Consider the following 26,665-nt stretch of genomic DNA (forward strand, 5'->3'; position numbering starts at 1 on the left):
TTTGGACAAACTACAAGCAGAACCAAGGCTGTAGTCGAAAAGTATCTCCTGTCGTCTTTTCCTAACCACTGTCTCTTGATTTCTATGGAAAACGTCATGAAGTCAAGGAAAGATGTGAAGGAGAATTCATAAGGACTATCATTGGATATCGTCTATCCGATGATACCCGGACCCCTTACCATGTTGTTTCATGCAGGTTATATAAACGTGGACAACACGTTGAAAAATATTACTTCATTACCAAGGTCGAAATTGAATTTAAAAAAGGTATATAGGCTACCAGTCACAAAACTGAAACGAAATTGTCACACTGATAATGCTTGCTCACGCTCACTCTCCTGAATCCCAATCATTGTACGAAAATAAATGTTAAATATATGCAAGATAGGCATAACATGTTAGGTCTACAAATCTACTACTGTATCATCAATCTTAAGTGTCAAACAAGTTGAAATAAAAACATCGTCTGACTAAAAACGTCTCATATCCTTTTTTCTTGAAAGACTGTGTTCTTCTGTGTTATGTTTTAAAATCTGTTATCAGCCTTTGCATATAAGAACCACCACACAACTCAGTAAACGCCTTGAAATGTTGACTTGATTGTGCTCTGAAGTTGTTATGGTTGATATAGGCTGTGGGTCCGTGAACCCTTTGTCCAAAGCTGAGTTCAACTTGCTTGATAACAGGATAAACAAATATACAATTCATTATTTTGTTTTTTCATGTGAATTAAAAAAACAGAAATTCACGTGCTTTTCCCGTTTCCGTCTTCAAATCGGCAATTGGCATAGAAATGAAACCAAAAATTCTACTTCACATGTTTCCTTGACCTCATGACGTTTTCCATCGAGGTCAAGGAACAGTGGTTAGGAAAAGACGATAGGGCGTACTTTTGGACTGCAGCCAGAGACACGTAAGAGAAAGATGAGTGAACTTTGAGTTGCTTGAACTCCTACATATGATCCTTAACATAACAGTTAACTGGGATCTGGGGATTCATTTCAATATATCAATATATCCTTCCCTAAACATAAACTCTTCATCAGCACACACACACAAATACATGCATAGGATATACTGTATATATACATAATTAATATATATCAATCTTAACGTTGTGTTAAAGCTCAATTTACTGTTATTGTGTACTGTCCAAATATTTGGACATATTGTACTTGTGATTAAGACTGATGCTTTGTCTTAATATTGGAGTATATTTCTGAAGTAATTTGTAAATGAATGACTGATGTAAAAAGTAATGAGTCTAAAATGCTGCACAATGTATTGTCATTGAAACCGACAATTGTTTTAGTGAGAAAGTAATAAGTTACACTTGGAGATGGACAAGTCAGTAATGATTCAATAAAAATGAAAATGTAATTGGCTTATATTATGTATCCTTATCCTACTAGTCCTCTCACCTTTCTTTACATTCTGCCCTTACTGGCATAAACTGTCACTCAGTTTGGTGTTTAACAATAACTTCAAAAGCAGTTGTTCTCAGTGAAGCACAGCTTCTGTTTTCAACACTGACTGTTGTCAACTGTCCCAGGAGTATATCAGAAATGCATTTGTTTTGTTATGTAATGTAGGTTTTCTTTGACAGCGTTAAATGAAACTTAAGGTGATGTAAGGTAAGTTACATCAGTTAATCAAAGGCATGCATACCAGAGTTAAATAAAAAATATTTATTTGCACAAAAACAGGAACAAGAAAATAGGACTTTTGGCTGGCCCTACAAACCCCTGGCTACATTCAATGCGGGGAAAAAATTGAGGTCCATCAGATGGAAAGACTGGGGTTAATCAAAGGGTTTGGAGAATGTGGAAGAGGAAGGGAGAGGAAGAGCTGTGACAGAAGTGACAGCCATCAGCTGATGTGTGATGGCTACCCTTATATGTAAAAAAAAAAAAAAAGTGTACATCAAACATCACATAATGTACAAAAATCAAGGCCTCTTTTTTGCTGCTAAAACTTTGGTGGGTACAATGCTTCCACCAATAGACAAAACAAAGGTAGCCATCACACTGTTAATAAAGTGCCAGGCTTTGTCCATCTGCTTGGGGTGGGCAAACCTGGGTGATGGCAGAGAATATGAGTTTCATCTGAGGGAATTGTCAGTGGAGATCTTGCAAGTCCTGCTTGATCCCTGTGACAAGCTTCAAGCTTCCTCTGGATGTTCCTGAGATCATTTCTGCCACAGTGGATCAACAGGACATCTAGCACAGCTCTTCCTCCAAGGCACCAATGAAAGAAAGGGAGGTGGTTTCTCCAAACCATGACCACGGTTGGTCCCGATTGTCACCCTCGCTCATTTTTCCCCATGGTGAATGTATCTGTCGGTAGATTTTGGGTCCTGTTGATTGTAAAATGAAAAGAAAACAATACCTTTCTATGAAACCTTGTACTGGTGTGTTATTAAATTTAATGTATTTCATTTAATATTGTTATTTTATTTCACTGGACAGAACTCCTCATGCACATCCAGTATTTTCAATCAGGCGCTGGTTGGTTGCAGGAACATCTTAGGTGAAAATTAAAATTAACCACCGCACACTGAAATTACTTTACTGTGACTTAATCACAGTAAAGTTTTTATTGTGCGGTGGTTAATTTTAATTGTTATTTTATTATTTCATATTTTACCAGGCTATAGTGTGCTCTATGAGTGTATAATGGATGTAACTTAATGTTAAAAACTTAAGTTAGTTTATATCATTCTAAAATTAAAAATTACGTTACGCTGAAATCACAATAGGAGAGACATAGGAAGATTTGATTTCCATGTCTGATTTCCAGATATTTCCATGATATTTATACTTGCTCTTGGCCTCTGTGGAGGATGTCAAACTGGTTGATGGCAGCCTTGTTTTGTCTTACATGAGGATAACAAAAATAAAACAATGACTAACTATCCATTCAATATATTGACTCTACATGAGAAAAGCAGAGGTGTGTTGCATTGCTAACTACCAGTTGCTAACATATTGAATGCATGTGCTAACCTAGCTAAAGCATAGACTGTATGAACTAAAGATAGATGATTTGGCTGTGATAGTTATGTTTAATTTCAATAATGATGACAATTATGTTAGTTGTATTTTTTAGAAATATAGTATGTTAAGATGTGTGACTTTTTAAATATGACTACATGGTTAGTTGTTGTATTTACCTTATTAACAAGCCTTAACAAGCCTTCAGTCGTAGTACAACCAGCAGGAAAGAAACCGCTGCTGACCATTGGGTGCCCCTAAGCAAAATTGCTTTGTGGTGCCCCCCCAGTATATATTACACTATATAACAAAAAGAACAGGCAAAAAAACAAACAAAAAAAACCCCCCACACACACGTATTTGAAAAAGCAATCGTCTCCAACAAAATAAACCAAAGAAATATATTTTCATCATCAATGTAACTGAATATTTTTGTAGTATCTCTTTTCAGTGTTGTGCTTTTTAGATGGTCCCTGCACACTCATCTCATAGCCGGCTGTGTGTAGAGACCAATGTTACTTGTGCAGCTCAGAGGATGGCTTGTTTGGGTAAAAATGAGATAGTTCGTTGTCTACCTTACTACAGAAGGAAAGAGGCGTTGTTTGTGTTTTAACAACATTTCGCTTATGAGTTATTGATCCGAGTTTGAATCTGTGAATATATTTCCAACTTTAATGAGGTGCTGTTTGGTGCCCCCTCCAACATTCGGTGCTCTATGCACAGTGTGTGATGTGCGTGTATGTGGCAGTGGCACTGGGTACAGGAAATTGAAATAAACAGGGCTGTTTCTCAAAATCTGTGTGTCATGTACTGAACCTCCATAACCAACAAAAATGTTGGTGAAAAATCTCCCAGAGGAGTCATAGATTCCTTTAAGTTGAATGGAGTGAAACTGTTTGTAGTTTGGCACATCAAAAGCCTGTGCCATCACCCCATAAGACAACCCATGGGCCAGCCAAAAAACAGAAATAAGGATCTCTAAATGATGTCCCCAGCCATGATCCGTCTCCTGGTTCAAAATATTTAGAAGACCATTGAGAGCCTGCCTTGACACCCCAAAGTCATTCCTCATGCCTCGTTTCACATCCATGTACATCCTGTGGACTGGCACGTGGGTGTTCAGCCAGGCATATTGGGTGTGCTGGTATGCCTAAATTTACAAAGAAACACTACATTAACAAGGATTTAAGATGGTGCTTAAAAAACACATGAAATCAGAGGAATGCAAGCGTAGGTTTTGTTACACACCTAGTTTATTCATTAACTGTTTCTTTTAATTTTTGCTTAATGATGCCGTTTTGACAAAAACGAGTAAATTGATTACTTCAACAATCATCTCTCATCCACTCTGTAAGGCAAGAGCCTTACAGAGGCTCATCCTAATAGAAAAAACAACAACAACAACTGGGATCAGTTTATAAAAACATGTACCCCTAGTGGGTTGTTTCTCCTGGGGACTAACCAAGACATCATTGTACTGGCTTTTGTGTTAACAATTGATTTGTTTGTTTGTTTATTGGTATGTTGTCTGTGTCCCTCACGTTTTGAATTAAATCAGTGGTCCCAGTAAATACTGCCTGCACTTGGAGACATTTTTATAATAATACAGTTAGCTGTTTATTGACAACCACCAAGCCATCAATCACTGTGATATTCTGAATAATGATCTCACTGATGTAGGACTTGGTGATTGTCCATATTTAAAAGCAGCTGACTGAGACATTTTCAAGTTCGATCAGCTAAGAAATACAAAAATATTTTTTAATCCTAACCTAAGATTTAAGAAATGAAGAAAATGCATTGCAGACAACATTTGGGGGAAGACATCACGTAACTTTATTATGCTCTCTCTAGAACTAAATTTTGAGAATGTCAAAAATGCCCTCCATGAAATATATACAATTTGTTCACAAATGTTAAGTGATATCTAGTTATGTATACAGAATATATTTCAATACAGATATGACATAAACATTACAGCAAAACTGTTGCTTGATGTTCATTGACAGATTATTCACTTTATGTTGTACACACATGCTTTCCCAAACTACCCTTTATCCAACTAAAATACACACTGAATTGCTCAGAGCACTGTAGTACACTTACTGTACTAGAATGATTATATACTGTAGGTACTGTATATACAAATGTTAGCAGTTCAACACATTGAACATGTGGCTTTTTCACATTATGCTTCCTTTAGAGAAGAGTGTTACCCAAGGGTATTGCTATTAGGTGGTAGTCACAGGTGCAAAACATTTGCCAAATGGTCAGTTGGGTAGACTATAAAGTAACAAAATAATTAGAGCAAGGTGAGTTTTTAAAAAATGTTTTCTATTTTTGATTTTCCACCTTCATCATTTCATAAGTACTTACAGTGTACTCTTTAACCATTGATGGAAGCACAGTTGCAGTGAGGAAGTCGAGGCATCTGTCAATCATCTTTGATGTAGTTAAGATTTTCATTAATATGCAGGTTGCAGGTTTGAGTAGTTGTTTCTTTAACCACGTGATGACAATGTTTTGTTTTTTTTAAAAAAAACCCAAATCATAATGTCACACCACTAACCAAGTGCTTTTTCTGTTCCTAAACCAAACCAAGATAAGAAAACGCTATTATAAATGTTTTCTGACTAATTTGCAACGCTTTTGGAAGACACTGACAATTTTGTGCTACAGACCAGATCAGAAAATGCTTATATTGTTGTAAAGTTTGGAGGACTTGTTAGACTGGCTGGCATGAAGGTCTCTTGAAGGACTTTTGAGTTCTTTAAATATTAATGGTCTTAGGATAACTCATTCATTGTACCCCTTTCAGATTTACACATTAAATCAGTTTTACACAGTAGGTTATATCAAAGGGAAAATTATGGGATGGCCAGGTGAGTATATCCACTAATTGCAATGCCTCTATGCAAACAAATTAAATTTGGCCATACATTATGGTGTGATAAAGCTTTTATCCTGCAACTTCGCCTTCTAGTCTTATATAGCCGACTTCTTACTTAATAATACTGACCCCAAAAAAACCCAAACCACTATGAATGTCTTACATCAGCCAGTTCATCATTCAAGGTAACTAAACCCATATTCAACGGATATGGTGTTATATTGTTGATGCCCTGTAAGCTTGAACCTTTCACCTTTAATCCTCACATGACCAACTCTGTGATCATACAACCCTCTTGAGTTGTCCTGTGATGAGAACACTAACAAATCTTAAACATAAGAATCTCTTTAATGTCTACTATCTATCCCTTATGAGGTGATCATTACATTAAAGCTTGTGCAGATGCACCTTTGGATAGGGCTACCAATTAAGATGATTGTTACACCTGCCTTAAGTTATGTATAAAATTTTATTTCTGCCAGTACACTGAGATTAAACAAATATTTGTGTAGACACTCCCAACCTACACACTGTGTGTACAATACATGTCTTACTGGAGGAATTCCAGAGAGACAACATCCAATACACCATAAAGGTTGTAGGTTATGCAGTGGCCATGCTGATTTATTGCTCACTAATGTGGCCCCACTATTAGTTTTGTTTGATTCTGAAATTCGGAATGACAATGGTGATTTAGAGACTGGACAGTCTGGACTAAAGTGCTTTGATAGCGGTCAATGAGCTGGTTATGTAGTTAAGATCCGGATGATGAAGTCTTTGGTCATCTAGACCAGGTTTCAGCCTGTCAAATATACCTTAAAGTACTGCTCACCCCATTGATTTGCAATAGAGATAACAGACTTTATGGAGGGATGCTGAGAAAGCATGCCCGAAGCACTGTACATTCAGTTTTCTACACCATCAGAATCTATAAAGAGTTTTTAAAGTGTTACAGTCATCATCTTTAGAAGATTTTTTTGGTCAATTATTTTTCACTTATTTGGTTTGGAAAAAGAAAATGTCTTTGCTGTCAGTGTATTTTTTGATATTCTGGGTGCATTTCAGTAAATTTCAGAATTTTCTGTGACTCCTGAACTTTATACAATATTGAATTAGATATCAGCATTGACAGTAGATTTGACATATAAAACAAGTGCATATCAAAACCTCATTCTCTACCAACTGCCCCAACATTTTTGCCCCTTCGCTAGCAGGGCCCATGGTTGGTGATCTGTCCATCCACCCAACACTTTGGTCCAGAGCAAGATAAGAACACAACTACTGGCCAGATTTCCATCAAATGTTGTGCGGATATTTTACGGTCTCCAAATGATTCCTAATTATTTTGGTGGCCTGCTGGACCTTGCCTTTTAGTGCCATTGCCATTCAATATTTTCTTTTCTCTTTTCTCTTCAGTTTCCCTTCTTCTACAATACAAGTAGACACTTTAGCAAGGCTACATCATCCACTCCATCATCTACATCATCATCCATCAGGTGTCTCCCCTACTTTACTTGGCCATCTGGATGGTGGATGGTGTCTTCTGTATGTCATTGGCTACCACGTTGACCTCTGTGAATCCTTTGCAAAAATTCTGCACAAAATTTTATTTTTATTTTTTTATAGTTTGTCTCATAGATTAACCTGAAATCCCTGAAAATCTTGTTTTTATGACCTCCAGTAGTTTAACTTCTCACCTTGCTGCAGTGATGGGTGTACTCCAGGATGCTGTGACATCATGTGTGGTTACAGGTGTAACAGAGCACACTTTTGACCCCATCCAATAAAACCCATCAGTCATGCTGGTTGTGGTCAGAAGTGAAACAGGCTTGAGAGGACAGTGAAATACTGCTGCTCAGACAGATGTTAAGTCACTCTTTAACATTGTGACATTTATACATTTTACATATATTTATAATTTTTTATCTTGAATTTTTAGCCTTTATATTTTGTTTTTTCTAATTCTTCTTTTTCACACTAGTTTTTATCATAGCCTAAGAACATACACTAGATTGCATTTCACTACACATTCTGTTTGTGTATTTGAATAATAAACATTTAAATCCTTGAATCCTTACTCTCACCATCAACTCAACATTTCCATTTGTACAAAGAAATGTCAACATCTAATGGGCTGGTTGTCAGTAGATTTACTGAGTACATTAGTGCTCCTCAGAGGATGAACGCTTTCCATTTTCAAGACCCCACAAACCTTCACTCGCATCACCCTCAATCCAGAATGTTAACTTTGTACATATCTCATAGATTATTGCCATGAAAATTGTTCAGTACATTTAGTGCTCCAAATTGAATGAACCCGTCTGATTTTAATGACCCCATGGCCTCTCCTCTAAGCCCACAATTTACATTTTCAGCCACACTACTGAAAAGCTTTAAGAACTGAAAATTGTCATTATATCGTTTGTGCTTTTTGTGTATGTTGCAGCTTCTAGGAGCTACCAGTATGGAAATCATCTTTGTTTAATGTAATGAATAATTATTGCAACAAAACAAGTAACATTTTAAAATTGAACCCAATTACTTAGCAGTATCTGTGCAGTAAGATCATTTGAGTTAAAGTACGTAATTGAATAAGATGGATAAATTCATACAGCAGATGAGATCCTTTGCTCAGCCTGTGATGTTGCTGCAGTATGCTGGTTTAGCTGGTTTCACCAAGAATGGCCAGTATGGAGCTGGCCTGTGATGCAAGTTTACTGCTGGTATGATCTGTCAGTTTAGCAAGGCTTTCCTTCATATTCACAGAGTCCAACTCCTGCTTCATCACACCTAGAGCAGACAGGAATGGGAAGAGGAAGAGAAAGAAGTGTGAGATGGATTGTAATCAGTGGTGGAAGCAGATAAAATGTATCCTGTCCTAGAGAATTCTCTGAACATCTGTGTGCATATGAATAATATTTTTCCTTAAGAGCACAAGAGAAGAAACAGACACACACATCAGTCAGGAGTGAAGATCATTATGCAGTGCATTAGTTCAACATGATATAGATAGAAGCAGTGTCTCAAAACCATAGTAGCACGTCTATATCCACTGGACCTAAAGTGGCAACATCACAGCTGACAGCTGTCACTGTTCAAATGTCTTAAACTGCAGTCCTTTTAATGGCCACTAGATGCTGGCCTCAAAAAACCTTCTATTCTACCAAGTAAGAGAGATGTACAAGAAGAGAGATGTTAGGATCTCAATTCTTAATCTTTCTTCTAAAGGTGTCTTTGTGACCATTTTAAACATCATAGCTTCATTTCCACGATATTTAAGGATATGTCCACATTCTTTCAACAATATTCACTTGCTTGCATGTACTTTGAAAGAGTTTTGGTCATTGTAGTTGTTCCTCCTGTCCATACTGGCCATTAAAAAATGTAAGTGATAGGAGACACTCTAATGCTTAGCTGAAGCTAACACTTAGCAGTCTAAGATAGACACATCAAGTCTTTTTGGTGCAAAATTTCGTCTTTGTTTTATTGTCCCTCCACTGCAGCTCAGCAAGGAGACACTATCTGTGGAAGCACCAAGAAGAAATTTTGTTCTTCAGGACACCAATTTTACGGTACTTTCAGAGGTTAGGGTGGGTGTGGTAGATTTTTCTTTGTTTAGAAATCTAACTTTTGTTTTTATGAGAAAACAACTTTTGTACACGTCAAAATTAGAGATTTGCTTTAATTAGTCTTTGGAGTAAAACAGTGTCTGACTGTGTCGAGATAAGACAGTGTGGATCTTGTTTACCTGTAACTTTTCACTTTTTCATAGTTAACCTTTGGAATTGAGCTTCTGTGGATTTATTTTGCAGAAAACTCATTGCTTTTACACAGATTTCCAGTCACTAGTGGTCATTTTGGAAAATGGAAAAGAGTGTCCCTAATAATCAAAGCTCGTGAAAGCATACTCTGTGAGGCAAATGACATTCAGCACGTCCAAACAAGCAATTTACAAAACGCTTGTACAGTTAAGAGGGTTTACTGAATCTGACTTGGAACCTGATGAGAAAAGGTTTCAGAGGTTTAGGATAAGAATACTCAAATGTTCTTACCATTGTTTCTAAAATAAAGACTAATAGTCAAGGCAACAGAGACTACTTGTCCAAGCTTTTGACATGTATTATAGGTCTGTAAAGCCTCATCCTGGTTAGGTCACTTTTCTTGATAATTTATGTCCCCTACCTGCTGTATGACCACACATATATTTCCTGACATTGTTCTGGGGAATATGATACACATACACTTTGCTTATTCATGATTTTTTTTATGGAAGCTGAAAAATACAACAACTTAATGTGCCACTACAAAACTTTCAGTTGGATTTCTTTGCACATGTGCTGCTGATCTTTTGGGTCTGGATCAAATTTCCCTGTTCAGTGACCCAATCAATTCAGAATGCCTCCAACTGTGTAATGTAAAATCAAAACACATACTGGAGTTAGCCAGGCTGCAGGTAAGACCTAAAGCACTGAACTTGACTTCAACCGCGCCTGTAGGATCCTCCAACATCTTCTTCAGCATGGGCAACAGCTCTGCCTCCCTAAATGGATCCTTCATCGACTCTGCAGTGTTCACACACACCCACAAACACACACACAAACACACAGGTAAACACACATGTAAATACATTTTCTAAATTTACATTTTCATACATTTGAAGTTGTCATATGCCCAAGAAATGTTCCCTTGCAATGTTTTTGTGTTTATACTATACAAGCAAATACTTTGCTTCTGTTGCTTTGTGTAGGGTGTTTCTCTCTCTTCACATCATCAATTACAACAGTGAACTGCAAACAAACGACTTACATCCAACTCTGAATTCTTTTTCTGGCTAAAACACAATATATTTTCAAATTTACCACAAACATAAACTATATGTTTGCTCAGAACTTAATGACCAGAAGGGGTCGAAATTCCAGCTCCAAGAACAACTTTTTATTTATTTCTTTATTTCATGAATGAGTTTTTATTGTGTTTTAGAGTTCTTAAAAATGTTCCAAATCCATTTTTCATGTTTTTGTAATGTATGTCATCGCTCTTTCTCTTTTAATTGTATTTTGTCTTAGCTTTTACATTGAAAAGAAAAGTTTTTTATGCCAAAACTAAATAGGCACCTTTTGGGTAAAGAACCCCTCTATACAAGCTTGGGTATCTCCTCATAGATGCTCCTGTATTTTGGACGTAATATGATGTCTCCCATGTCCGTTATTGAGCACACCCCTTTCCTCTCTGCCAGTGTGGGATTGGCCTGAAACTACACAACCATATACCCAGCCCATCTACTTGTGAGTGCCCCATTGGCTGATATGTATACATACATACACACAGACACACACACACATGTATATATGTATATGTTTATGTGTATGTATGTATATATATATATATATATGTGTGTGTGTGTGTGTGTGTGTGTGTGTGTGTGTGTGTGTATATATATGTATATATACATACATAATCTAAGTAAAGTAACAGTTATTGGTGACATTTATAACAGCTGATGGACCAGTAGTATTGCAAGAGAAAACAAATCTGGCCCATTAGATGCTTTGTTAACACATTAATGGTTAGACTGACAGACAGACTTCAGTGACTTCAGGGCTCGTATTTATCAAGTGTCTAAGAGCAGAAAATCAGTCCTAACTTGAGAACATATATTTGGTCCCACTTTTAGGCTTTGGAGTGAAAATATTTTTCCACTTTCTTAACTTATGCCGTCCAGGATTTAGAAGAGCTGCAGAGAGACCTGTTCAGACTTCCTAGTAGGAAGACATTGAAAGGCAAATGAGCATACTTCCCCTTGTTGAGTTTCGGAGTATAAAGCGTCATAAAAACATTCTCAGGTCTTACTCTGAGGCAGGAGTCATTTTAGTCCTTGTCAAGGTTGAGAGTGATTCTGACATGCTTGATAAATAAGTGCCCAGAACATTCGACTTAAGATAGTATCTGAAACTGCTGTACCAATGTCAATGGCAGATGCTATCGCCAGGGCAACCAGAGCCTCATTCTGCATGATGACATGCTCACTTGTTGCCATGGAAATAAGGTGCCGAATCCCATCTGCTTTTGCTACAGCGTGGACAACTTCCTGTCAGAGAGAGAAAGTAAACCCATTACATATGTTCAGTGTGTGTGTGTTTGTTTGTGTACATTCAGTACATTTAAAGTCTAATGTTAACTTTCAGAACAGAATGAAGTGACTCACAGTGCTCCGGCTGTGTCGGATGAGTGCAGCCAATAGGCGACTGGCTTCTCCCCGGACTCCTGCGTGATCTTTGGCTTCACACCATTCCATGACCCGAGCCAGCAGCATGGCATCTCTCCCCAGCACCAGGGCTGCCTCCTCTGACACACAGAGAATAGCTGAGCATGGGCATAATCACACGTTTTTTTGGGAGGGTTATGTCCCCCCCAATACTGAGAAAATACAGTAATAACAGTAGAAAATATGTTAAACATGTCCTTATTTTATGAGGACACTTACACTTAGTTGCGCTGACGGTTAGCTAGAACACACAACTTGGTTGTCTGATTTAGCATGTTGTTGTTGCTATTAATGTTCACTAAAGAAACTCAGAATCAGATCTCCTAATGTTCTAATCAACCTCACAGCGTTCTGTGCTGTGATGGTAGTCTGAAAGGTGTTTTGGTCAGTAAGTGGAGGTGAAGAAATGGAGGAAGTAATGTTACCTAAAAAGCTGAGAAATCAAGACTGGCAGATGGACATGTTAAGTTTTTTGTCGGACAGTAAGTAATACAAATTAATTCCAATTAACTTCTGCTGACTGAGTGGGAGTGAGAAATGCTTTGCTGAAAGACGGTGAAAAACACAAACACAATGTTAGAAATCTTGTAATTATGAGAAGTATAAGCCAGGAAAAAGACATCACCTGCAATAGTCTTGTGTCGCGAGCGTGCGAGCAACAGGATGTTGACTGCAGCTCACCTAACGGCCTGCGGTGTCGCTAATGAGAAGGAATTTCTGATACCGACATACAGAACCTTTAAAGTCCATAGCATATTTTTTGTTAAAGGGATAATCTGTCTTTTGTTCAAGTACAGCATTAGATGTCGTTCTAATCACAATATTTACACAAACATGCTTTGGATATGTATTTTTTCCCCATTGGAAGCTATCCTATTCACTACTACTGAAAAAGGCATAATTCTAATTTGTTGTTGTGTTTGAAGTCAGTAAACAGTAAACAACTGACCAAAACAAAACGAAGTAGAGGGGCAGCCACTACCAGAGAAATCATAGACTATTCCTTTAAATGTGAATTCAAATGGTCATTGTTGTCCTCAAAACTATGCTCTAAATGTACAAATTTTCATATATAAATATCATGGAATTGTGGGAAATGCACTTATAAAAGTTCTGGGGGAGGGTTCTCATTTTTCTCATTTTTTTCTAGATCTGGGTAAAAAAAAGATCTATTGCAGGTATTGTTTGACTGGAGAAGTTTCGACACTACTTGGTACTGGGTTATTTCATTCGATTCCTTAAAGGTATTGAGTACTGATACCCATCCCTAGTTTCTTTCCATACTTGTCATTTGCTTGTTTAGCCAGTATATGTAGAATTGCTTTCACATATTATTCCGGGTTTTGTTTGTGTTTAGCATTGTTACATTTACACCTGCATTTACAGTTTGATCAAGACAGACACATGTTTAAGTTCACTTATTGTTTATTAATTTAAGTCCTGAGTTTCTTGAGCTGTAGATTATCTTGTGTTTCTTACCATACTCACGATGCTTTCTAGGAGACAAAGGGGGAGTCACCCATTGACTTCCTGCTTTTAAACTCTCACTTACATCACCAGTGATGTCATTGGTTAGACCAAGTATGGGGAGATTTATTTTACTTGGTTAAATGTTTGGTTTAGTATCTATATGATGTGTACTTATTTTGGCTAGTAATGAGGGTTATGTTGTGGGTGATGTGTTTTGTTGTAAACATTGTTGACTGATACAAGTAGCATTGTTATATGCCAGTTGGTATAAGAGAAAGGACACCCCTGCAAGAAATGTGGTTCTGCCTAGTAGATTGAAGGGCCTATTTAGAGGGAGAGATGTGGATTTAGACAAGAGCAGAAATTAGAGGATGACAGTGTGGTTGTGTGCACATGATCATGCCTTAGTTTGATTTGTTTGTTTTCATTTCTATTTTTGAGACAGTTGTTTTTTGTTACACTGGACAGAATAAATCTCTTTTTTTCACTCATTCAACAAGAGTCTGACTGCCTCCTACCACCTTCCTTGCTACTCTAGTCAGGCTTCCTCACAGGAATGAACATCATACTGAAAAGACAAAGGTTTACATTTTGACTTAGGGTGGTGCTTGGACAAGGAGAGTCATGGACTGTTTTAAAATGAAAGGGTTCATCCTCTGGGAAGCATGACAATTACAACAATCTCCTCATTAGATTTTGATATGTCTTGTATACAAATGAGAGATTTTGCCTGATCTTTATCTACTGTTACAGAAGAATCTTCCTCTCTGCACACACATCACATAGCAGCAATGTCTTCAATGATCTTACACTATTCTAACACTTGAAACTCATGTGGAAATCCAAACCAAATCCCATCTTCAACAAAGTATTATTCATTTAATTAAATATTATTCAGCAGATTATAGTACTATAACCATAATGCATCTGCAAGCAGCATTTTGCCTTCACTAAACTGTGAGAGATTCAAGTTCAAAGAACAAACATAAGATTTAAAAAAGCATAGGAATTAAATGTATTTAAATAAAATGGTGTAAGTAGCTAAAGTCTGAGAGAGTACAATCAGGATACTGGTGGGTAAACTCACTGCAATTTATTAATATATCATGCCATAGGTTTAGAGTTTCAACTGCACCAACATTCGACAACAACACAACACAACACAACAACACATGCTCACCTTGTCCATCCACCATCATGCGCAGTGTACCCAGCAGTTTGAATTGAACTGGCGGCATGTCAGAGCGCAGCAGGGTCTTTATCCTCTCAGTCACCCCATCCTCCAGCATCCGTACCTTGTTGGAGGCTAGAAGACAAAGACATAATTTGCATTTAGCATCCACATAATTTTAAGTAAATTTTAAATAATAAAATTTTATTTATTTATTTATTTTTGCTGTTTTTAAGACTTAACTGTACAACTCTTTTTTTTATGAGTTTCTGTTTCTTTACTGTAGGTTTCTGTAGATGTTGTGTATCTGTGTCTTGGTGTGATCATTTTTATGCAGCTGTCCTTCACAAGGTAAGTTTCATGTGGCATAATTACTTTGGTTAATGGAATCATATCTCTACTGTGTGCTTTGATCAGTACCAGGAATTGCCAGGTTTCTGAGTGCGCTCAGTCCAGCATGTTGCACAGACACGTCTCCTTCATCCACATGCTGCTCCAACAAGGTCAGGATGTGAGGAACCACACCGAGGTCCAGCATCTTCACACAGTTGCTGTCTGACAGAAATACAGCAGGACAGTGCTATTACAGGCTGGCAAAGTCACTTTCAAAACCCTATGCTTCTTAAAACTGTAGCTGCAATATTTCATCACTTAAGACAAACCCAATGCTTACCGTTTACAAACAATATTATCATAACAGTTAGAGAAGTGATATTTGTATCCATACTTGCACTCAACCGTCTTTTTCTTGTCTTTTTCCCCTTGAAATTTGTCTGCCAACACTGTCTGCAAAGACTGTATAGTCTACAGTATATCTGTTAACCTTAGGAAACTTTTATTTATCATTTTTATCATTCATGCCCCCAGTTACAGCCAACTACAGCTGAGTGTTGAAGACAACATTTTAGTTTTGAAATGTGGTAAATTGCAGTTCCTCTGGTGGCCACAAGATGCTGGCATGACCAGATTAAACTGTCAGGGGTCCCCTGCACAAAAATAAGGGCCCCTGTTCACTCCTTTTCTTCCCACTCTCTGTGTAGTGTGTACACACTGTAATATGACCTGGTCCCAGTGTTCATTTGATCTACACAGATTAATTAAGGAATAAGCAATATAAGCACAATGGTCTTTTGCAACTTGGTCCTCTATAAGACTCATGATCAAGTAACATCAATTCAATGAGGAAACCAAACGATGAACAGCCACTTTTGGGGCCCCTGGAGCAGTTGCCTGCTTTGCCCAGTTGATCCAGCCTTACCTCCAAGAAAACTATATTAAAATTAACAGGGGGATATGAATGTGATATGATGTTTGTCTCACTGGTGATTGTGAGAAGTACTTCACTGAGGAGATATTGAATCTCAAAGAGAAATACTGTCATTCAGCTCTAGTGATGGCTGCTTGTTTTTCTCACATAAGCTCCACATAGACAGCATACCTGCTGTCACAGAAGTCTTTTCACAGTCTGTGGTCCTTTCTGACAAATATCTCACCATTCCTGGCAAAGTTGGCAATGGCCAGGGCTCCAGACAGCTGCAGCTGAGTGTTGGAGCTCTGCAGCCAGGACAGAACATCTTGGTACACCAGGCCTGACCCCTCACCAAAACACTTCTGCATAGACTCATCTGACACACACACATGCACACATGTTAATAAGGCAACACCACCATGTTTATGGTGCATTCAGAAATATGGACACGATGATGAGAGGCCAGCAGTTATTATCATCCTAGAAGAGATCCAAAGAGGGAAAAATGGAGTGTCAGTTGAAAATGTTTAATTTCTCTGCAAATATACATGCAGGATCAGCAGTCGATAGCTGCAACTTCTGAACCAGCTGGTGATACTCCCCTAATTTTTTCATGAGCCTGCAGAATGGAAAGCACCTACATCAAACTACATGGAGACTGGGATGCCTCTGTTTCCAGCAAAGATACCTGAACACAATGCCAATCTTATCATGTTGAGTAATGTTAGATATTTAAATGTACAGTTTCAACCACACTCAGAAAGATTGGTCTGTTGTCCTGATTATGTTGACTGATGATGACAGGAGAGGGCCGCACTCAGTGAAAAGAACAGAAGGACAAGAAGACACAACATTTTCTGCCAGCCTTCATCACTCTCACAACCATGCAGTACAGATCCATTAAGTAGATAGTGCATAGGTGGCATTGTTTAAGGAAAGGCAAATGAGGAAGTTAATATCCAAACTAAGGCAGAGTTGTTGCTGTATGCACATTCAGAGATGTCAAACAAAGTCCCACTTGCATCACTCACCTCCTAAAAGCAATGATACTATGAGGTTGGAGGCAATCTTGATGCTGCAGAGGTCGTGGGGGTCAGAACCTCCTTGCAGACCCCGAATCATCTCTGATAATGCCTCTGGTACTCCTGACTCTGCAAACTGCAGCTTCAATGTATCTGGTGGTACAACAGAACCAGGCAAACTTCATTAGCTTTTTTTTTTTTTTTTTTACCATTATTAATAACCAACACTTTCTTTCAATAAATGTACAACATCATTAGAAAGCAAAATGGAAGAACTAAGGTTTTGATTTTTATGTAATACATGGTATTGAACATTATTCCATGTTGGAACATCTGACATTACACCAGCAGTGAATGTGGTTCTAGTCTATTGTATTATGTATAAATGAAAAGGATTAGTGCTGTCTGTCAACTGATGAGAAACAAATTCTTTCAAATGAGAATCGTAATGCTAAAGGATTTTTAAATTTTAGATTCAAAGTTCATCTTAGAGTTGTTCTGGAGCTTTCAGTCTTAACTTGTGCTCATCAGCAGATGGAGTTGCCCAGAAAAAATATATAATCAATCAAACTTCAAATGCAGGCTGCAGTCTGCAGTGGACTGAATCATTTTCTTTGTGAATGAAGCAACAGGACAGTTGTCCTTTAAGACAATAATGTGCATCTTTGATCCTTAATTATTTGAGCTGTACATACTTCTATTTAGGCATCAACAATATGAATGAAAATCTTGATATTGATTTATGTTATGATACAGAAAATTCAATTGAGAAACAGTTTATAGATAAAATAACCAAAAAGAAATAACTTTGGCTAATCCAGCAAATGAAATATCTGACAAGTACATAATCATTTAATTGGTGTAAAAAATAAACAATTTCTCAATATTTTCCTTCAACAATGACTGCTCCCTGTCTCCAGTTCTTTTGTCCAGAGAGGCCTTAGCTCAAGGCACCTATTGATCTACTCAATCAATATCCCATTTTCCTTTAACAATATGCATTACATGTCACCCTATGCTGATGATATTTTATTAATTGTTCAAAATCTTAACAAATCTCTCCCAAACAGGTTTAGAATTCCTGTACTGTATCTTGTTTCGTCCTTCTCCTCTTCTTCACCTTTTTTGCTTTCTTGTGTGCTTGTCTTTTTTGTACTGAGGGGCGTTATCCTTGTTTTAGGGAGGATTTGTATCAGTACTGAGGTATGTCTTATTCACCTCCATAAGATTGAGATTGTTTATTTTGGGATGTTTTAAAATAACTGTACATGATTTCTTGACCTGTATGTTCTTCTTCAAAAATGTAATAAATAATTGGTCACAAAATAACACACATGCAAAAATCATAATACTGTGACAATTTTGTGACAAAACAGTCCTGGGGTCTGTTTATAACTATTGCGTACGCACAAATCGGGGCCTGAAAGAGGCGTATGCCACACAAATTTTATATATTGAGTGTGTGATGTAAAAACTACTTAAAACTGGTTAACTAGCAACTGGCCCGCTGCAGCATATCCGGCAAGAATTTAACCAGAGATGTCTGACTTTACGATCCACTGCAATGTTTACTGAAGTTGTGTATGGTTGTTTTGGGCTTTTGTGCACAAGTACACTTGTAATATGGATCCTACGCACTGTTCTATATATGAGACCCCTGCTCATTGATTTACAATATTACAAACAATGGCCTAATACAACCAGAGATATAAAATGGGTGGATACATGCATGTTACTTCCCCCTGAGCCAGGTCATAAAACCAGGTAGTCAATAAACACTATGGAAAAATTTCTGATAGTTGACAAATGTATATCAATGTTGCCAAACCCTAACTCTATTTGTCCATCTCTTAGCACAAGCCTGACTTCATTCATCCTGACTTGAGAGGTTTGAAAGCTGATCTCAGCTGAAATATCAAGTCATGCTTGATGAAGCCAGACTTCCATTAATACATCTTCCCTTTCTCAGCCTCTTTCCTGGAGCAGGTCTTACCACTCTCGCCCAGTGAGCCCAGTATTTCCAGGATGACATGTCGGCGTTCAGCATCAGGAGCCCGTTTCAGCTGAAAGGTCAGTACATCTGCCACGTCCAGCTCTGCCAGGGCCTCCCTCGCAGAGTCTGCAAAAATAGGGGTCTATAACTATAGACAGTGTAGGAGGTAACTAATTATCCTGACTACCAGTTTAAGTGATCATACAGCTGACATCTACAGCTTATTTAAGACAGCAGCTTTTTGAAATGGTGAATTTTACAGTCTTCTTGATAAGGGTCTAAAGAGGACCTATTATGCTCTTTTCCAGCTCTAAATTTTCATTTTTGGGTTCCACTAGAGTAGCTTTGCATGATTCACAGTTCAAAGTTCATAGTTCTTTATATTTGCTGGCCCTTTATGCAGCCCCTCAGTATAGCCTTTGTCTCTTTACAGTCCGTTTACAGTCCTGTCTCTTTAAGGCCCCCTCCCCAGTGAGAGTCACTCTGTTCTGTTTGGCCAGCTTTACATATCAGAGTTGTGTAATCTTACTGCCGATAAAAACACAACATTTCCTGCTTTACTGCTTCAAATTAAAATCTTTGGTTTGGTTCTTCTCCATTATTGTGACATTTCTGTGTAAGCTCTAACTCTCAATGATTGTTTCACATTCTTGATGATGAAATTTGTTAGGGAACCACTGAACAATGACTAAAGTCAGATCTGTATTTTGTTTGCTTGTTTGTTCTTCCCACTGCTTCTTCTTAGCTTTCCATATAAACTGTTTTAAAATGTGGGGGTATCACACTAGTGAGTGATGCCAGGTGTGTGTCAACATTTACTGTACCTTCATACCTTTGAGCAATGTAGAGTTTATGCTTTATATGACTGAAGAGGGAAATCAAGGAGAACACATGGAAAACATGCAAACACAACACAGAAATGACCAAGAATGTCATTGGTGACATGTCTAAATACTGAGACAACGTGATGCCCTGGGGAAATCATAATTGAATAATAATTATCACTCTAATAATTATGATTACCCAATAATTACCTATGTCAGCCAGGTTACAGAGGGCCAGCAGGCAGACGTTGACCAGGGGGTCATTCTCTGGATACTCCCTCATGATGGACACCAGTCTGGGTATTACACCACTCTGGACCAACTGGTCCTGTTGGTATGCTGGGTGGAGGGCAGTGAGAAAGTATGGTGATCAAATATACAGTAACAGATACAGACTGACCAGAGATACATGAAAGCACATTTGTTAAAGGTTAAACTCAAGCGGGTAGCTCCCAGCCTCAAAAGTGAAACCAATGCGGAAGTGCCTTAAACCTGCATTCTTTCTAATGGCCAGCAGGGGGCAACTCCACTGGCTGCAGAAAGAAATCCGATTATATGGAAGTCTATGAGAAAATCACCCTACTTCTCACTTGATTTATTACCTCAGTAAACACTTTCCTAAAGAGTTTATCGTCTAAATCGCTAGTTTCAAGTCTTCTTCAATACAGCATGATGTTCATTTTGTAAATTATGGTCTCATTCAGAGTAAAATAGATGACAAAGCAGAGTATGCTTTAGGGCGTGTGATTGACAAGTCGCTACCACAGCGACAACGTTGATCACGTAACGTAACCATAACCCCAGAGTATAGGCGTAGCTGCTATTTCACAGTGTGTTTTCAGTTCATGAAAGTTAATTGTAACATTCTCATCACCTAAAAAAGTCTTGTTCAGCGTTTAGTTGTGATAAAAAACCCTCTAAGGAGGCGGATGTTCAGTTTTTCCGATGAGTACATTTTGTTGTAAGGGTTTAAGGCCTGTTTTTCGCTTGCGGAAATTAGCGTTAGTATTAGCATTATCATTGTTAATCATAGATTGTAAATGCACCATGCTAACCATGCTAGCAGCTAACGCTATGGTCAGCTCAACCCTCTCATCCAAATATAGTCACTTCTGGCTCCAAAAATCAAACACGATTACGGTCAAATCCAAGATGGCGATGATCAAATCGCTATGCTCGAGCCTTCAAAACGGCAGTTCACAAGCCAATGGGTGATGTCACGGTGACTACGTCCATATTTTTTACAGTCTATGGTTAAACTCTGTCCTCTCAGTGAGAGGGAGGCATTCCCATCTTGAGGCTGCCTCTTTCAAAGCACTGTATGTTCATTCCAAAGCTGCCTCCATACAGCTAGGTGTGCATGTGCAATGTGTCCATCTTTTGTCTGAACTAGTGCAGTGCCCATTAAAAATGTGCCTGTTTGGAACTGCTGGCCTGATTGGCCTCTGGTATTGCTGCTTCAATGCATATAAAAATGAATGCTGTTGATGTGAGGTGTGAAAGAGTACCAACAACATGAAATAAACTAGCATTCTATTAAACACAGATGTTAAGTACTGTAATAGTGACTCAGAGAGCTTTTGAAAAAATGTGCATCCTTAAGTAAAGTGGATATATCGTATTAGGCTCTTAGATCATTCATTTTCTGTGGCTTCAGTTCGTTGGGTATATATGCTCAAAAGATTTGTGCTTTATGAGACATACTGGTTTTGAACTGCCCGCGGGAAGTAGCCTAAGAATCCATCCATTCCTGATCTGACTTTGCTGTCTACTTTTCTCTTTTTAGATCTTGAATTCTGAAATGCAGAGAAAGCTTTCCAGCCTGTCTCTCCTCACCAGTATTGTCTCTGCCACTCGCTCGTGCTCTCAGCTCGCTTGCCCTCTCTCTCTCTGTTTCTCTTGTCTTTTTAAAATGAATTGGGAAGCCGACAACAAAGCCTAACTTTTAATGTTATCAAACGAAGACAGATGTCCTCCCCTCGTCTCTCTCATGGCAGAGTTATACATACCACCCCACTGCTGCAGAGTGGCAGCTCGCCGTTCTCTTGTTTACTCAAAGCTTATTAATATTGAACATATCACATGTCCATATTGCACCACATTTGACACTGCACTTTGTTGGGTCCCCAGCAATGCACTCACCAAGTGTGAAGTAGATCGGATGAACAGTTCTTGAGATACGCAAAGGACATACATACATAAATACATACATACCAGACAAGCGGCAACCTCCAGGGCTGAAAAATGAAGCCAATAAGGAAGTGCTAAAAACCTGCATTCCCTCTAATGGTCAGCAGGGGGCAACTCCACTGGCTGCAAAAAGAAGTCCGATTGTGTGGAAGTCTATGAGAAAATGACCCTACTTTTCTCTTGAATTATTACCTCAGTAAACTGTTTCCTAATGAGTTTATGGTCTCAATCGCTAGTTTCAAGTCTTCTTCAATACAGCATGGTTTTCATTTTGTAAATTATGGTCCCATTTAATTTAAATTTGACGACAAAGCAGGGTACTCTTTAGGGTGTGGCTACGTTGTGATTGACAAGTCACTACCATGACGATAACATTGCTCATGTAACGTAACCATTGCATATAGGCTGGTGCTATTTCACAGTGTGTTTTCAGTTCACTGAAGTTAATTGTAACATTTTGGCCGCCTAAAAGTCTTGTTCAGTGTTTGGTTGTAATAAATAAATCTGAATGGGGGGGGGGGGGGTATAGCTCACAGCGATGTATGATGCAGCTTGTTTTTGGGTTTTTTTTTCCAAATGAGGCAGTTTGGGACAGAAGCCCCAGATTCCTACCTATTATTAAGGAATCCTTATCCACTTGGTGGTCTTATAGTGACTGCTACCTTTGGAAGTCATTGTTTTGTTGATATGTTGTTTTTATGTTGTTCACTATCTTCACGGCTGTCAGCCATAATGATCTGAAGGGTAAACTATTTCATATTTTAACCCCCTCCATGAAATGAAAACACTTAAAATAATCTCATATAATGTGAATGGTATTAATAATCCAATTAAGAGTAAGAAGTTACTGCAACAGCTCAAAAAAGAAACAGGAGATATAATCTTTTTGCAGGAAATGCATTTAGTGAAACTAGAACATGAAAAACTTACAAATGCTCAGGTATATTACTCATCCTATAAGTCCTCAAAAAGAGGAGTTGCTATTTTAATAATGCCACAAATAGCTTTTACGCTGGAAAAGCTGATATCAGACAAGGACTAGATATGTAATGGTTTCATTTATGAATATCTACAACCCCACTGAAGAGGGTCCAGACCTAATCGAAAAGATAGTTGAAGTAATAGTTTCAGAAAGCCAAGGGATAGCAATTATTTCAGGTGACCTAAATCTAATCATAGACCCAAAGATGGATACACAAAGTGATAGACAACATAGCTCAGATCAAGCTGCTAAAATAATGAGAGGAGCAGCCAAGGAAAAAGGGCTGACAGATGTGAGGAGAACTCTCCACCCGAAAGAAAGAGATTATACCTTCTTTTCAAAATCTTACTGTAGATATTCGAGACTAGACTATTTCTTTATGTTTAAGAATCACGAATCAAGGGTAATAGAATGCAATATAAATCAAATCACTTTGTCTGACCGTGCTTTGATAACTATGAAATTGAACTTTGATCTGGAAGTGGGTCATACTCTTTGGAGACTAAATAACCCCTTGTTACAAATGGAAGACTTCAAGATTAAAATAAGATCAACTATTAAAAATTACCGAGAAATAAATGATACAGAGGATGTCGAAGCAGTTATGCTGTGGGAGGGAGCAAAAGCAGTATTGAGAGGGGAAATTATATCATTGGCTTCATATAAGAAGAAAGAGAGGAACAAAAGAGTCAAGGAAATAGAACAATCAATAAGGATATTGGAACTGGAGCATAAGGCAAAAGGAAACCGTGTTGACTTGCATCCTTTAAATAAGCTAAGGAAAGAATTTGACTGATTGCTAACTGAAAAGGTAGAGAAATCATTGATATTTACTAAACAGCAATACTTTGATAGTGGAACAAAAGCAATGAAAAACCTGGCCTATAAATTGAAAAAACAACAGAAAAAAAATCAAATATCATTTCTATCAAAGACCAAACCAGGAATATAAGTGTAAAAGGTAAACAAGAAATAGCACAAGAATTTGCAAAATACTATAAACAATTATATAGCTCTGACAATAATCTGCTCCCTCAAAATAAAATTAAAGAATATCTATCCGGAATAAAACTACCACAGATGACAGATAAACAAAATGCAAACCTAATTTTGCCGGTTACGTCAGAGGAGATCAAAGCAGCAATAAAGAAATCAAAAAAGGGTAAATGCCCATGGAGCGATGGGTTTACAGGCGAATTTTATAAGGAATTTGATAAAGAATTACTGCTGATTTTAGAGAGAACATTTAACTGAGCGTTAGACCATAGCCAATGGGCAAATACTGCAGCTCCATAATTACAGTCATACACAAAGAAAGCAAGGATCCTACTGACTGTGGATCCTATAGACCTATAACTTTATTGAATGTAGATCAAAAATTGTTAAGCAGTATCCTAGCGGATAGATTGTCAAAAATGATTCCGCATATTATAAACCCAGACCAAACAGGCTTTATCCCAAATAGACATTTATCTGATAATGTAAGTCAAACCCTGAATATAATAGACTACTAAACAAATACTCAAACATTGATCCTCACTTTGGACGCTGAAAAAGCCTTTGACAGGGTGTCATGGTCTTTTATATTAGAAACCTGTGTTAAGTTCGGTTTCCATGACACTTTTATCAAATGGATTCAAGCAATGTATAATACATCAAGAGCACAGGTCAGGGCTAACAGGACCCTGTCAGATAGCTTTGAATTAGATAGGGGAAAGAGAGAAGGGGATCCACTCTCACCTTTAATTTTTGAGATTTTTACTGAACCCCTGGCAGCATACATCAGAGCAACCAATGAAAGTGAAGGTGTGAAAATAGCAGAGGAATATCACAAACTGGCTTTATATGCAGATGATGTGGTTCTATATATCACAAACTTAGAAAAATCATTACCAACACTTATGAAAATCATTAATAACTATGGTTTAGTATCAGGGTACAAGTTAAACATGCAGAAGTGTGAAGCAATGGTTTTAGGAGCACCTGTCAGCAAAGAATTGAAAAAGGAATATCTATGGAGATGGTACGAGGATAGAGTCAAATATCTGGGAACTGTGACACCAAAGAATATCAAGTTATTATATCAATTGAACTATAACTGTTTGGAAGCACAAATAAGGCAAAATCTGAATCTGTGGAGAACCGTTTCTCTGTCACTAGGTGTGTTTCAATAATTGTGCCACTCCTTCCTTCACTACCGCTCAACCCTTGATATTACGTAGCACCATACCTGTACACCATGCGAGAGCCACCTAACAAGTGGGTGGGTGGAGTCTGAGGGGAGTGGAAGATTTATAATGGAACACTTGCCCTCAATTGCACAATTTGCAAAATCTATTCAATGATGATTTGTCAAACAGTCATTTGCCTAACTGTCTGTTAATTGCAGTCACTGTGTCTCACATATCCATTAACCTAAAGTGAGAGGAGGAATCGTTTTCAGTGAATGTAATATGTGAAAATCAGGTGAGGTCATCAGTGTCTTCAATAATAATATAAAATAAAGTGCATTTACATTACATGTTTCTGTAGTTCTGAATTTGAAGTGGTTTAAAACAAAAAAAAAATGCAACAGTGTATGCTATGTAGTGAGTCTACATGTTCACTCACTCCCATGGCCCTTTGAGGGTTGATCTCATGATGGTGATGGGGATTCTCTGAGAGGAAGTGAAAAAGGGTTTTTTGAACCACTATTGAAATGCATCAATGGGCTTTGTGGCGCTAGGGGCAGAAACTGCAGATTTGGGGAGGAACAGCAGGTTCAGCTACTCAGTCCTCAGAGGGACAAACCCTCATAGGCTGTACCCATCCAAGGGGGTGAATCACACATGGGACGCAGCTGTGGCACTAAACCTCTGGCATAAGAAAGAGGCTAGAGGACCAGTCATCTTCACCATGGTCTCATTGGTTTACTGTAATACAATGGTAATATTGTATAATTAATAATATTCAATTGTAAAATGATCATTTATACCACAAATGATCATTTTACATCTGAGAATCATAAATACAGTATTTGTTAATTAAAACTGAACACTGACCTGCCGTCTGTCACTCTCTGTACTCTTCAAAAGAACACAGTCTCTGCCTCATCAGCACACTGTTCATCATCAGTAAGCCCTGCTGACTGAACCAGCATTGTCACACCAACTCACAGTTGTCAAAGCAGATGCGTCCAATGGCCCTGCCGGTGTTCAGCAGCATCTCCTGGTTACTGCTGTTTAGATGAGGTACCAGCACCTTTACAAGGCCTGCCTCGATGCATGGTTCCCTGACTGCAGCTACAAAACACAAGGATAAGATTTAGCCCCTGGAACTGCCTTAAATTGCCCCTTAAATCTCCCGTCCAGACATGTTATGAGACATATACAAATACTCTGTCTTGAATAATAATTTGTGTTTAGCATGTTTTTTTCCACAAAAAAGTATGATTATGATGTTATTAATTATTACAATTAAATCTCCTTCTCCCTCATGGAACAATCCAGAATCTATGAATATGCAAATATTTTTCATTTCAAATGTTTAACTGCTGGACACAAGGTGTCTCTTACTTCACTGAAAAGTCTATTCTCAGTGTATGTGCACTGGAGGCCTACACACTTTACAGCCTTCT

The 26,665-nt window shown here is 38.0% G+C and overlaps 1 protein-coding gene across 1 annotated transcript in view; it reads right to left on the reverse strand.

The window, feature by feature from the left end:
* Window positions 1-4,826: 4,826 nt before the first annotated feature.
* Window positions 4,827-26,665, reverse strand: part of si:dkey-191g9.5 (rap1 GTPase-GDP dissociation stimulator 1) — a 26,181-nt gene continuing 4,342 nt past the window's right edge. Inside the window, exons 4-14 of the mRNA XM_042433675.1 lie at window positions 26,205-26,330; window positions 20,088-20,216; window positions 19,054-19,179; window positions 17,070-17,213; window positions 16,283-16,414; window positions 15,210-15,344; window positions 14,799-14,924; window positions 12,089-12,228; window positions 11,845-11,971; window positions 10,317-10,445; window positions 4,827-8,673 (exon numbers count right to left, since the gene is read on the reverse strand). Of these exons, the coding sequence (XP_042289609.1) occupies window positions 8,546-8,673; window positions 10,317-10,445; window positions 11,845-11,971; window positions 12,089-12,228; window positions 14,799-14,924; window positions 15,210-15,344; window positions 16,283-16,414; window positions 17,070-17,213; window positions 19,054-19,179; window positions 20,088-20,216; window positions 26,205-26,330 (1,442 nt within the window). The 3' untranslated portion in view covers window positions 4,827-8,545. The remainder of the gene's footprint in view (window positions 8,674-10,316; window positions 10,446-11,844; window positions 11,972-12,088; window positions 12,229-14,798; window positions 14,925-15,209; window positions 15,345-16,282; window positions 16,415-17,069; window positions 17,214-19,053; window positions 19,180-20,087; window positions 20,217-26,204; window positions 26,331-26,665) is intronic.

The sequence above is a fragment of the Thunnus maccoyii genome, chromosome 14 (assembly GCF_910596095.1).
Source record: "Thunnus maccoyii chromosome 14, fThuMac1.1, whole genome shotgun sequence".
NCBI classification, from domain to species: Eukaryota; Metazoa; Chordata; class Actinopteri; order Scombriformes; family Scombridae; genus Thunnus; species Thunnus maccoyii.